This window comes from Platalea leucorodia (assembly GCF_965183815.1).
Source record: "Platalea leucorodia genome assembly, chromosome: 6".
Lineage (NCBI taxonomy): Eukaryota > Metazoa > Chordata > Aves > Pelecaniformes > Threskiornithidae > Platalea > Platalea leucorodia.
In genome coordinates, this window is record NC_138828.1 from 60,383,032 (window position 1) to 60,394,685 (window position 11,654).

At 42.3% G+C, this 11,654-nt stretch overlaps 1 protein-coding gene across 3 annotated transcripts in view; it reads left to right on the forward strand.

Annotated features, from left to right (window-relative positions):
• Positions 1-9,720, forward strand: part of APBB2 (amyloid beta precursor protein binding family B member 2) — a gene marked incomplete at its 5' end in the record, with an annotated part of 116,996 nt that extends 107,276 nt beyond the window's left edge. For 2 of the 3 annotated variants that reach the window (XM_082315232.1, XM_082315231.1), the window contains 5 exons: positions 2,265-2,352; positions 3,430-3,513; positions 4,016-4,131; positions 4,930-5,109; positions 5,727-9,720. In XM_082315232.1, the coding sequence (XP_082171358.1) occupies positions 2,265-2,352; positions 3,430-3,513; positions 4,016-4,131; positions 4,930-5,109; positions 5,727-5,894 (636 nt within the window). In that variant the 3' untranslated portion in view covers positions 5,895-9,720. Of the gene's footprint in view, positions 1-2,222; positions 2,353-3,429; positions 3,514-4,015; positions 4,132-4,929; positions 5,110-5,726 lie in introns of all 3 variants that reach the window. The other variant, XM_082315230.1, reaches the window with a different exon arrangement.
• Positions 9,721-11,654: the final 1,934 nt, after the last annotated feature.

The window sequence follows — 11,654 nt, forward strand, 5'->3', positions numbered from 1 at the left end:
AGTTTAAGCTATCCTAGTTACAAATACTAAAGGATCTTAGTTCCTGCTTGTGATAGTGTTGTCTGTAATACTGGAGAGGACTGTTCTTTCCAGTCGTTTTACCTTACAGATTTGCCACCACTCCCTGGCTATTAATTTTGGTTTTCTTGCATGATCAGTTCATGAGTGTCCTCTGTACGGTCGTTTCATGCAGCGGTAGCAAGGCAATACATCCTTTACAGCAGACAAATCTGATTGAAACGTTTTATAGAGAGGCAGTGAAACCAATCTACTTGAAACTGGTTTTTATTCTTTTATTGAGCTGTGGTGGATTTGAGGCTGCATCCCCTTTTTAAAAATATTATGCTGCTGATTTTGGTTTTCCTTAAAACATGTCAGTTTGCACCACAGGAAAAGTGGGCTGTGGGGATGAATAGTCTTATTGGTTATGCCTGTGTAACTCGTCCCTCCTCGTGAGTCACAGCTCTTCTAGAAAAGCTGGTTAGCAAACCTTCAGGTTTTAAAATTCTGGTGATTTACTCTATGCCTGTCATTTGCTTTTTACATTTTGTCTTCACATTAGTGAATGGAATCAGTGATGTCAAATTCCTCTCTGTAGCGAGTTGTATAGTCTAAAAATTTTTCATTTTTGCAACACTGCAGACATGGCTACTGAACTTGTGATGTGTCATGCAAACAACGTCAGCATTTGCACAACGTGCATTACTGTAACCACCTGGGCAGCAGAGTTTTGCCTGAGGCAGAGGCAGAAGGTAGCCCAGCAACTGTGCAAAGCCTGGCAGGTCTGTCCGGGCTTGGGTGCCTGAGGAAATGCAGGTGGCAGGACTCCGGGAGCTGCTCGGGTTGGCCAGGGAGCTGCAGGCTGCGCTTGGTGCCATTTAACACTGGGGACGGGAGCAGGGGCTGACTGGAGAAGCCTAGACCTGCTATGTCCCTCCTCTTCTCCAACTCTGAATTCTCTCAGATGTTTCTGGCAAGTCTAGCAGGGAAGAACATGCTACTCAGGCACTACCACAGCTGCTTCTATCCAGTAAGGTCAACATCAAGTAAATCATAGAATCATAGAATCATTAAGGTTGGAAAAGACCCTTGAGATCATCGAGTCCAACCGTTAACCTGTCACTGCCGAGTCCACCACTAAACCATGTCCTCGAGCACCACATCTACCCTTCTTTTAAATACCTCCAGGAAATGCCACGGTAGCTATAGACAGGGGTATTGGAAAGGGAGTAGAGCTGTCACATATGTAACTATGACATGAGACTCCTGACATTAATTTTGGATAAGAGGGCAACTAAGCATTTAAGACCATAGCTAATTCTAACACGGAATAAAACATAATAGTGTTGTTAAGTAGAGCCTGTTCCTTCGTAATTCAGCAATAGATGTAGTCCTGATTCGGGGAAGCACTTGGCATGTGCTAACACACACTGGACCTCTTTACTGAGTCAGGGCTCCTTCCTAAGCTAGTATGTATAGTTTTTCATCTGCAGGGGGGAATATTATCATGTGTCCCTGAAACAGAAAATACTTTCAAAATATAAAACCTAAAAAAACCAGGGAGAAATTTGCTAGAAGCATCTTCAGATCAAGTGTCATCTGCTGGAAGACCAGTTATCTTTATAGCTTAATTACAATGCACAGTCATAGCACAAAGACGCAGACAGCAATGCTTCGTCTATGAGCTTTGGAAAACCTCGGTTAGCTTCCCTGGGTCCCTTCTCAGTCATATATTTGTAGGGAATAATCATCCAAAGTGGTTATTTTGAAGTGGGGGTTTTTTTTCCTCTTTTGCTAATATTATACATTTTGGGGAAGAATACGCTGTATTTTGCATGGGATTTTTAATTCCAGAAGAAACATAAAAATGGAGGAAAAAACTATACACAGGAGAAGATAGATCAGAGAGGAACATGAATAATGAACGCTCTTCTCTGTGTGTTAAATATTTATATTTCTTGCTATATCACTCCTCACTGCAATTTTGCTGTTGATAAAAATGGCTAGAGGTTTTTTTTTTCCTCCTCAATCTATCTTTCATCTAGACTTGGACACCATTTAAGTTCTTTATGTAGATAAGGAATGGTGAATAAACTGGAGGAAAATAGAAGTTGTTATTTAAAAAGAATAACCTGTTTACTCATGTAGCGTCTGACTTATTTCAGATTTCAGAAACTAAGGTTGTAACAGGAGTAAATTTATACTTGTGGTTGCTACTGTAGTATATTAAAAAAAAAATGCTGTATTATCACTGTCTTCTTCAGATTATGGCTGAACGGAAGAATGCTAAAGCTATGGCTTGCAGCTCATTGCAAGAGAGGACAAATGTCACCCTTGATGTTCCTCTGCAAGGTACTGTGTGTTACAGCTGGTATCCTTGGCATGGTCCTGTTTTAGATACGTTCTGTTTCTCATGCTGCTTTTGACCAAAACGGAGCACGTTGGGTGGAGAGGTCAGGAGTGTAATCCTGTCTTTTAGCTGCTGTATCTGACTGTAACCTGTTACTGTATTATATTAAATGTTTTTATCGGTTGTGTTGACAGTAATGGAGTCCTGCTCAGTTACGACAACTTGCGCATTTCCTCTTTTATTTTGAAATACAAACGTTGCAAACACAGTCTTACTTATTCGTGGCTATTTGCACGTATTGTCCTTTTCAAATCAAAATACCTCCTGATGTGACACTGCACAAATTGGCCAAATCTTCCTTAAAAACAGAACATACTCCACTTAATACTTGGATTCCGAGGAGCTGTAGGAGGACTCCACCTAGGTTTCAGCATCTGTTTTAGCAGCTTCCAAGGCAAGGGGCGCAAGTGGGTTGTCATCCAATTAAGGGTCTTTTGCACACTCTACTGCATGGTAGAAGAAAGTTGCCTTTGCATGCCTTTATTAGTCATAGCTTAATAGTTGCTATTTTGAAAGTATTCCAGGAGAACAAACATACTTTGTGTTAGCTTTGCAGGAAATTACGTGCTTCTAGATCCATCGGTTTATACTGAATATCTTACTCCTCATCCATACATCAACTTGTGTAATTGTCTGCTCAGACAGAGTATTGATTACTTGCAGGCTGTGTTTTACATATCAACAGAGATTGTCGATTTTACATAGTTAGGCAGTGAAACTTAGGTCTGTGTGTCTCAGAGACACATTCATCTATATTTTCTGGTTTTTAATGTGCCAGCAATATACCATGACCTTACTCCTAGCGTAGATCAAGAATTAGGTGATGCAAAGTTATCCCTAATTCCTTTAGAAATTATTGAGCGTTGTTCTTGTGAAAAGGAGTAAAAATTTGTTTTAATCTATACAACACATTCAGAGTACAATCACTGGGTAAACTGTTTCATGTTATTGATGAAATAAAAGCGGTTTTCCCTGCTATGAATGCAGATTAACAGAAATTGATTTTTGTTCCCATGCAGTAGATTTCCCAACACCAAAGACAGAACTGGTACAGAAGTTCCACGTCCAGTACCTGGGCATGCTACCTGTAGCTAAACCTGTGGGTATGTAACACTTAAGTGACTCCAAAGGCTGGACTCTGGCCAGCCAAGTGAAAATGCGTGATTTGTGAAGGGTAGCAACTCTTGCACTTCAGCCATACGGGTCAGGCATGAAGACATGTAACATTCAGGGCCTCATCTGAACGTGTGTTTTGCAGCCAGAGTATTTTAGGAGCTGCCAGGAAGGCAGAGTTTCTTTCTGCTGCTTTCTCTGAATATGAGCTCTGCTACTAATGAGAAGGGCCCTAGAGAACTGAAGAGGTGCAGCAGCTAAACAACATGCTATCCTGTTTTTTCTAAGCCAGAGGCACCTGGGTTTTTTTGCAGATGAAGAAAACCAGCTTACAACCCTTCCTTCCATCATCAAATTAATTCTAATAAGGAGTCAAAAACAATGTTTTCTGTACTACTATGTGAAAATAAAAATTTTGTTTACGTATTGTAAAATATTGTTTACTTATACTCATGTATTTGCTTTTCATTATTGCATTTTCTTCTCTTTTAGGAATGGACACTCTGAACAGTGCCATTGAAAGTCTAATGGCTTCCTCTAGCAAAGAAGACTGGATGCCAGTTACCATGAATGTTGCTGATGCTACTGTCACAGTCATCAGTGAAAGAGTAAGGCAGGCTGTCTTGTTTAAAACGCATTTAACGCAATATGAGTGTTGAAAACCAGGAACACTAGTAGAAAGAGTTCATTTACACTAGAATTCATTTGCTTATTTTGCATTTTATTTCTTTCCAGAATCTGCAGAGGCTCTTACTGCTTGTATCAGCTTCAGCTTCATTTACCATTCCAAGCATGTTCTCAGAAATAAATTATTATAAGTATTCATTAGATACTTAAAACAAATTCAGTGTTATCCTTTCTAGGAATTTTGAGCCTAAAATGTTATAGGTTAAGCCCTAAGTAGCAATCCTAAATTCTAAACTTTATTTACCTTATTCTTGGTATGGAAGCCAAGAGTAATATTAAAATCTGTGTTTCACATCACTGTCCTTTTGTAGAGCGTTTTCCATAGAGATTAAGACAATGAAACTTTCAAAGGATGTCTTTTATGTACGTCTGCTGATGAGGTACTAAACCAGCATCTCTGTAACGTACCAGTGACAGGGGAGCATGTTTTGGAGTCATGAGAGCCATGTTGTTTTGTTTCTTCACAAAACAAGCAGCTTTTAAAATGCACAATATGCTCAGTGCTAACGCTCAAAGCCTTGGTCTTCTGGTGATAGCCTGGCAGGGGAGATCCCGCCCAGGCCGGAGCACAGTGGCTGTATGCAGAGAGAGAGAAAGGAATTCCACAGTACTGCGTCAGTGTCGTCCCCCGTCGCCCCCCCATTTAATCAACCTAAAACGGAAAGTAAAGTTCCACAGAATATCCAATAGTAACGATCGACCATTTGATTCGTAACCAGAATGAAGAGGAAATCATGGTGGAGTGTCGTGTGCGGTTCCTGTCCTTCATGGGGGTAGGCAAGGACGTTCACACATTCGCCTTCATTATGGATACAGGAAACCAGCATTTTGAGTGCCACGTTTTTTGGTGCGAACCAAATGCAGGCAATGTATCAGAAGCTGTTCAGGCTGCTTGTATGGTAAGTGACCTTCTTCAAAGGCGCCAAACAGCGCTTAGATTTTTCACTGCCTCCATAAATAATTGTCTTTCCAAATTTGCAATTACGTTAATTTCAAGACAGAAAAAGAAAGAACAGATAAAAATAGGAATTGGGATTCTGATATATTTAATCAATTAAAACCCAAACATTTTTAAGTTTGAAATGTCAGTTTAGTGAACAATGCCCCTTTAGTCATCTTCCCTCCTAACCTCTGCAACACCCGTGTAAGTCAGGAATCTTTTCTTTCACTACCCAGGTTTCTAATGATGGAAAAACATTTTGCTGGGAGCTGTGTCGTACAGTCCAGTGACAATGTAGTGAAAATAATGCTTGTTCAAGAATAGCTGAACCCAGAAAACTTATTTTTCAGTTTTCAAGGGGCCGTTCCTGTGATTTAGTATCCGTCCTGTGCTGATGAACAGTTTCTGCCCACAGATGGACAGACCCATGTCCCATTAACTTCAGCAGGGCTGTTTGTCACAGCCAGAATGGAGGTTTGACTATACTCAATGAGAAAGTATTAAACGTGTATTTAAAATGCTCTGTGAAAGTATTGGATCCAGTAAGGATTGCAGAATGCTTTTGCTTTGTTGCAGTTACGGTATCAGAAGTGCTTGGTGGCCAGACCTCCTTCACAGAAAGTTCGACCGCCCCCGCCTCCTGCAGACTCGGTGACTAGAAGAGTTACTACTAACGTAAAACGAGGAGTGTTGTCCCTCATTGACACTTTGAAACAGAAACGCCCGGTCACTGAGATGCCATAGATCCTCCTACCACTTAACTGAAGATAACGGTAGCTACGCTAAGGAAAACGAACTGACGATGTCTGGCCTTCCATTTCAAATTGCTGATGCTTTGTCTTCAGAGAATTTACCCTTACCGAAACAATGTTAGACAAGCATGTTCGCTCGTTCTTGCCACCATCGTGTGATATGAAAAGAAGCATGAATAATTTTTTTGCTGTCAGTGAGTTACATCATGAGCAACGGAAGGTCTGTTTGATTGTAAATACATGAACATTACCTAAACTCACACAAAAACCGAGTATGGCCACGTCCCTCCCAGTGAACTCATGCTAAAGTCCTTGGAGTGAACGATGCCCGAGTTGATAGTTTCACCGTCTTGAGCTGGATTTGTCACAAACCAATCTTAAACCCTACAGCACTTTGCTCTGTTTTCAACACTGGAGTAGGCACCAAGCATTAGCTACCATTGAATTACTGTAGATTAAATACCAAGTTGTATTTTTTACAGAACTACACCTGTTAGTTTTAAATTGTGGGTCAGCATTGGTCTAGCAACCACTTCAACATCTCCCCGACGTGCTTTTGAATCATGGTGTCATTATCTCATCTCCTGGTCATACGTTACGGTCTTAGAGAAGAATCGTGTGTCATACCAAACCAATGCTGAAAAATCCAGAAGTGTTTTCAGTAATTGAGTTGCAGGGTGATCCACTGAAGCTTTGCAGCTTTAAACATGCAAATGCAACTGTTGGCTGTTAAATTTATTCTCCTAAATCCGTCACTAATTCATCAAAAATGCCATTTGTTTCACGCAGGGCTCAAACCAATCAGGAGTAAGAAAGAACTAGGCAGTGATTTGATTGTCTTACAACTCTTATAGAGACTAAAATATTCCATGCCTTTTCCATACAAGTGTGTGATGAAATGTTCAATTCAGCATCTGGTTGCACAGTTCCCCCTTCCCCTCAGAGTTTGCTGCTGAATGCTTAACATGCCACAAAAACAACAACCATGTTTCTTGTTACTTGCAAAATTCCATGAAATTTCTTTTAACGCTCTTGTGACAAAATAAGAAGAGAGTTGGTTTCTAAGGATAGCGCTTCTGGTGGTACAACTTGATTTCAATGGTCTTGCTCCAAAGGTTTCATCGATTGCTTTGATTTACACACTACTGCAAAGGCAGCCCAGTCTTGCCCCTTAAAATTGTACCCCGGGCTACTTTTCAAATGCAGTTATGCATCTTGAGTCTCTCCCTTTGCCATCTTCTGTCGAGACCTGCAGATTGGTACAAATTTTGGAAATGGAACATTAAAGATATTTTTAACTAGCATTAAAAATGTTTTGCCTCCATTTATAGATATGTTCCAAACTGTAACTGTCTCCCAAGTCTGCAAATCTGGTCACACTGTAATTTAAAAGAACATTGGCAAGGCTGTTATGACAAGAACTCTTTTTTTATTTTACTATGCAAGAGACTGTTATAAACAAACTATTTTCTTTTTATTTCCTTGTTTAAAGAAATTAACGGCAACACCTGGGCAAAGCAACTTAGGAACACAAGGGGAAAAGAATGAAGAGTCAAGAAATTTCTGCACTGAAAAATGCAGAAAAATCATTAAACTAAACTCAGCGTGATGCGTGAGCGAGTGTCAGGTGAAGGCTAGCTATGCAACTATTGTAATTAAACGTAGCTCTCTAGAATCCCCGCCAAAGAGCTGCTCCTCCACCCATCTCAACTCTCCTTACGACCGTGACTCTGCACCCCAGGCACGGCAGCAGTCGTTTCCCCTCCCGAGGCGCGGGCTCCCGCTGCCTCCTTTGCACCGGCTCCGTAGCCTGGGCAGCGGGAGGAGGGGGAGCTGCTTACGCCAAGGTGAGGGGACGCAAACAAACCCACCCCTTCTCGCAGTACCCGTGGTTTACGCGGGCCGCGGAGCCAGATCTCACGGCACGGAGCTGGCAGCTTGCGGAGTTTCTAGCGTCGATCCCAGTCGCGTCTGCTGGGAGCGGTGTGGAAACTCACTTCCTCTCCTGGCTGCTAGCAAAATGTGGTGGCTAACGGCGTACCTTTAGGGAGGATCGGGAAGTTAAGAGAGAAAAGGTTCCTTATTTGTCATCATGCTAGTGATTCAAACTTGGGCTTTCTTTTATTTTGAATTACAGAAAATACTTTGACAGCGTCTTTGTAAAGTTCCATCTGGAAAGGCCAGGATTTGGGATTTGCAACTGTTCTGCAGCAGTGAATTTTCAACGGTATAATTACATTTTGTAGTTGCACCTGCACAGCGCTGATTCTCCCCAGGAGAGATCCGGACTCTCTGGAAAGGAAAGCGACACTTAGCAGCCAGCAGTGTAAAGGTCCTTCTGCATCGGTGCTGTCCAGGCTGTGAGCACCTAGTTAGCGTTGGCCAGCGAAGGGTGCCGTTGCAGGAAGGGCTGAGGAGAAGGCAGAAAGGTTTTGGAAAAGCCGTCGGCCGCTTGCCAATGTGTTTTAAGAATTTTGTGTCTGTTAACAAAATGTTGTTGATTTTGCAAATGTTTTAAGTAGCGCGCTTAATGGTCCGACTGTATGTGGCCTTTTTGCTTCAGTGGAGCTCCTTGTTCTCCAGAAGATGAAATACACACCCGGGTGTTGGCGGAATCAGAACCTAATATTGCAAAGCCCGTTATCTGTTGCTAAACGATATATTAAGGCACTCTTTTTACCATGGCCAAAAAAAGTCTGTCCGGGGGGGTGTGTGCTTGAGCAGCTGCCACTGGTTTAGTTGATGTTATAGCGACCCTTCAGTTATCTATGCATTTTTTTATAATACCTAGTGATTCGTTAGGCAGGCAGCCACGTTCACTATGCCTTGTATGTCTGATGCCATATTTTAAATTAACCTGTTAAATACGGCTTAAAATATTTTTATTTATTCTATTTTTACTGAAATATCCTGCATTATTATGTTGCTGTATTGTCTTTACTGGACGTGCGCTTGTAACATTCTCCACTCTGTATACTGTAGGTTGCCTAAAAAAAGGCAGGCTTTGTAATTATTTGTAGTCACATTTTTATTGAAGTCTGTAGAAAAGTCACGTAAAGCAAAGCTAATTTCTTAGTTTTTTCAGTGCAAGTAGTAAGTTAGCGGTAAGTACCACGTGTCGGTCATGTCATTAACGTGCTCCCTTGCAGAAGCAAGGAGATTTCTATTCGCAGCCAACGACCAGAGATAAAAGCCTTTCTTTTGAAATCTGCAGTGCTGGCTGTAGGTTTTCTTTAAGCCACTTACTTACTGTTTCGGTGGAAGGGGAGCGAGGGGCTGTGGGAGAGGTAAGGCTATGGAGGCGCCTGCGGGTGGTTAAACAGGAATAGCAAAAATTGCACGGAAGGGCAGAGCACCATTCACGGCAAAATGAGTTCGTAGTCGTGTACTTGGCGCGCAGTCGCCTCGACCTGTTGAAACAACGTGCCCGTTCGTGACAGAGGGAGAAAAGCTGTGGCGTGGCTACAGCTCACGCCAGGCCTGTGTCGGGAGGAGTTCTGCGTCCCTCTGCTTTTCATTCTATCAAGCATTTCATAGACGATTTAACTAGGGATCGCCAGTTGTTAGCACATCACCCGTGGAGAAGAGAACTTTCTGCTTCCAACAGCTAACGCGGGCTCAGCCTGTCGGCGTTGCCGTTCGCCCCATTGCTCCTCTGCTGGGCAGGTTAATTAATGCATTGCTAAAACTTGCGCTGTACAGCCAGCAGAAGCAGGTTTGATTTGTTTTAACAGCAGTAAGACAGAAGGAAAGACACCCGCCCTTTCTTAGCGGAGCTCAGCCTTACCTAAAGCACCTGACTGACACCGAGAAGGACAATTTTCCCTGCTGTTGACCACTTCTCCACATTTAAATGTAATCTGTTCTGAGAATAAATTTAGCTGCATAAAATGATTGTCTCAGCTGTTACTGGGCCATGAAACTGGGAAATTCTCTCTTCCAAATTGTGGTTGGGGGGGGGGAAATGTACTGGTGGCTTAGAGGCAATAGCTGCGCAATGGACGCTTTTGCAGCTGGAAAGCTGAATCAACAGTTTCTAGCTGAAAATGACAAATACGTAACTGGATTAAAGAAAATCAGTTACGTAAGGCACAGCTTTACTGTAAAACGTCATCGAGTGTTTAACTGAGCACGCAGGCTTCTGCCTACCAGCCGTCTGAAGTCAGCCCCAGGTGGTGCCACCAGGTGATGTTCGGCGCATACAGAGCGAGCCGGCCACCTGCAGAATCAAAATCTGCACTGCCAGCTCTTCGATGTTCTCGGTAAGACACCAAGAGTCTGCCTGCTTTGGCCTCCGTAACATTTCAGACTCAAACTCCTGAAAGCACGATGAGGCCGACTGTGGGACATCGTGATGCACACTACGTAAGTAGCCCAGAAATTCTGTCATCATCAGACACATGTATGTTCATTGAGAAGTAATTTTATTTACGTTTAATAAATGAACGATACAGATTTTGATTTTAAAAAATAGAGTTTAGTTCTCTAACTGCAGAATCTCTAAGTTTATTTTAAGCATTTAACAACCATACTGGAAAAAACCCAAATCTCCTTACTGTCCATTCCTTTTATCTAACATGTAGAATCTCTCCTCCTCCAAGATGGTTTTGAAAAAAAATAGGGATTTTTTTTTTTTCAGTTCTACACCTTGCACGCACACAGGTCTAGATCTATCCCTACAGGTTTGTTCAGAAACAAGAGCAGCGTTCATCCTTTTACTGGAGCAGGTACGGAGCATGGGTTACTCACAGGGAAACAGAGCAGGCGAGCGATGCCTTCCAACAGGACAGCTGCCTCAGGTGAAAATGCGAAAAGAAATTTTCCCTGACGGAGTGAAGCAACGATATTTATCTGATGAACAAGAGCCCGCTGTCTGCACTGCTGGTGTAGCACCATTCACATCCTTTCTTCTCAAGGTAGTGCTGATCCAGCGGCATGGCCTGCTGTGGGCGAGGAAAAAAACAGAGATGTTAGACCCAGCCAGAGAAAATGTTCTAAACCCAGACTCGGGTACACGTCAAATAGGTTAAGATTCCCTACCGCGTTGTCCGCGCTACTGGCAACACTCTCACCAAATGGCTTAAATGTTTGCCTCGAGGAAAACTTCTCTTCACCTTTGCCCTTCTATGCCGCTCTGCTGTCTTTCTTTGTTTCATTTCTACAACCGTATAACCTAAATAAATACAATTCCTGAGGTTCTTCTTACAGTCATTCTGTCATTGTTTGCCGTTTTCCTTCTTTATACTGTCCATATTTAATACCAAATCAGATTCTTGTTAAAAGCATCTCTGTGTGTCCCCTTTATCTTCTGCTCAGATTATAGGACAACTGTAGAGATTTTACAGTCAGTTTATTTGATATTTGCTAGCAAGAGGGAGCAGGTTGGAAGCCCACAGCTGTTTCCAAAGAAAGACAAACTTCTCTGTGTTCAGGCGTTATTCAGCTGACTGGCAGTAACGTTTATAAAAATACTTTGACAAGAGCAGCTCTTTTCAACTAAGAACGGCTTGTGTTAAGAAACTTGGTGAAAAGCAGCACAGGCTGATGCGACATCATGAGGACAATTCGGTATTTTTAGCATGAGAATATTTTATCTAGTTTTCATCGTTAATATTTTGAAGCGCACCTGAGTAGAAACCAAGGGAGTAAGCAGTGGAAGGCCTGCGCGTGGGCTTTAGTGCACTTGGCCACTCGCCCGTGCAGACGTTCACGTCCAGTTTTAGAAATAAAGGCGAACTTGCTTACGGTGCAA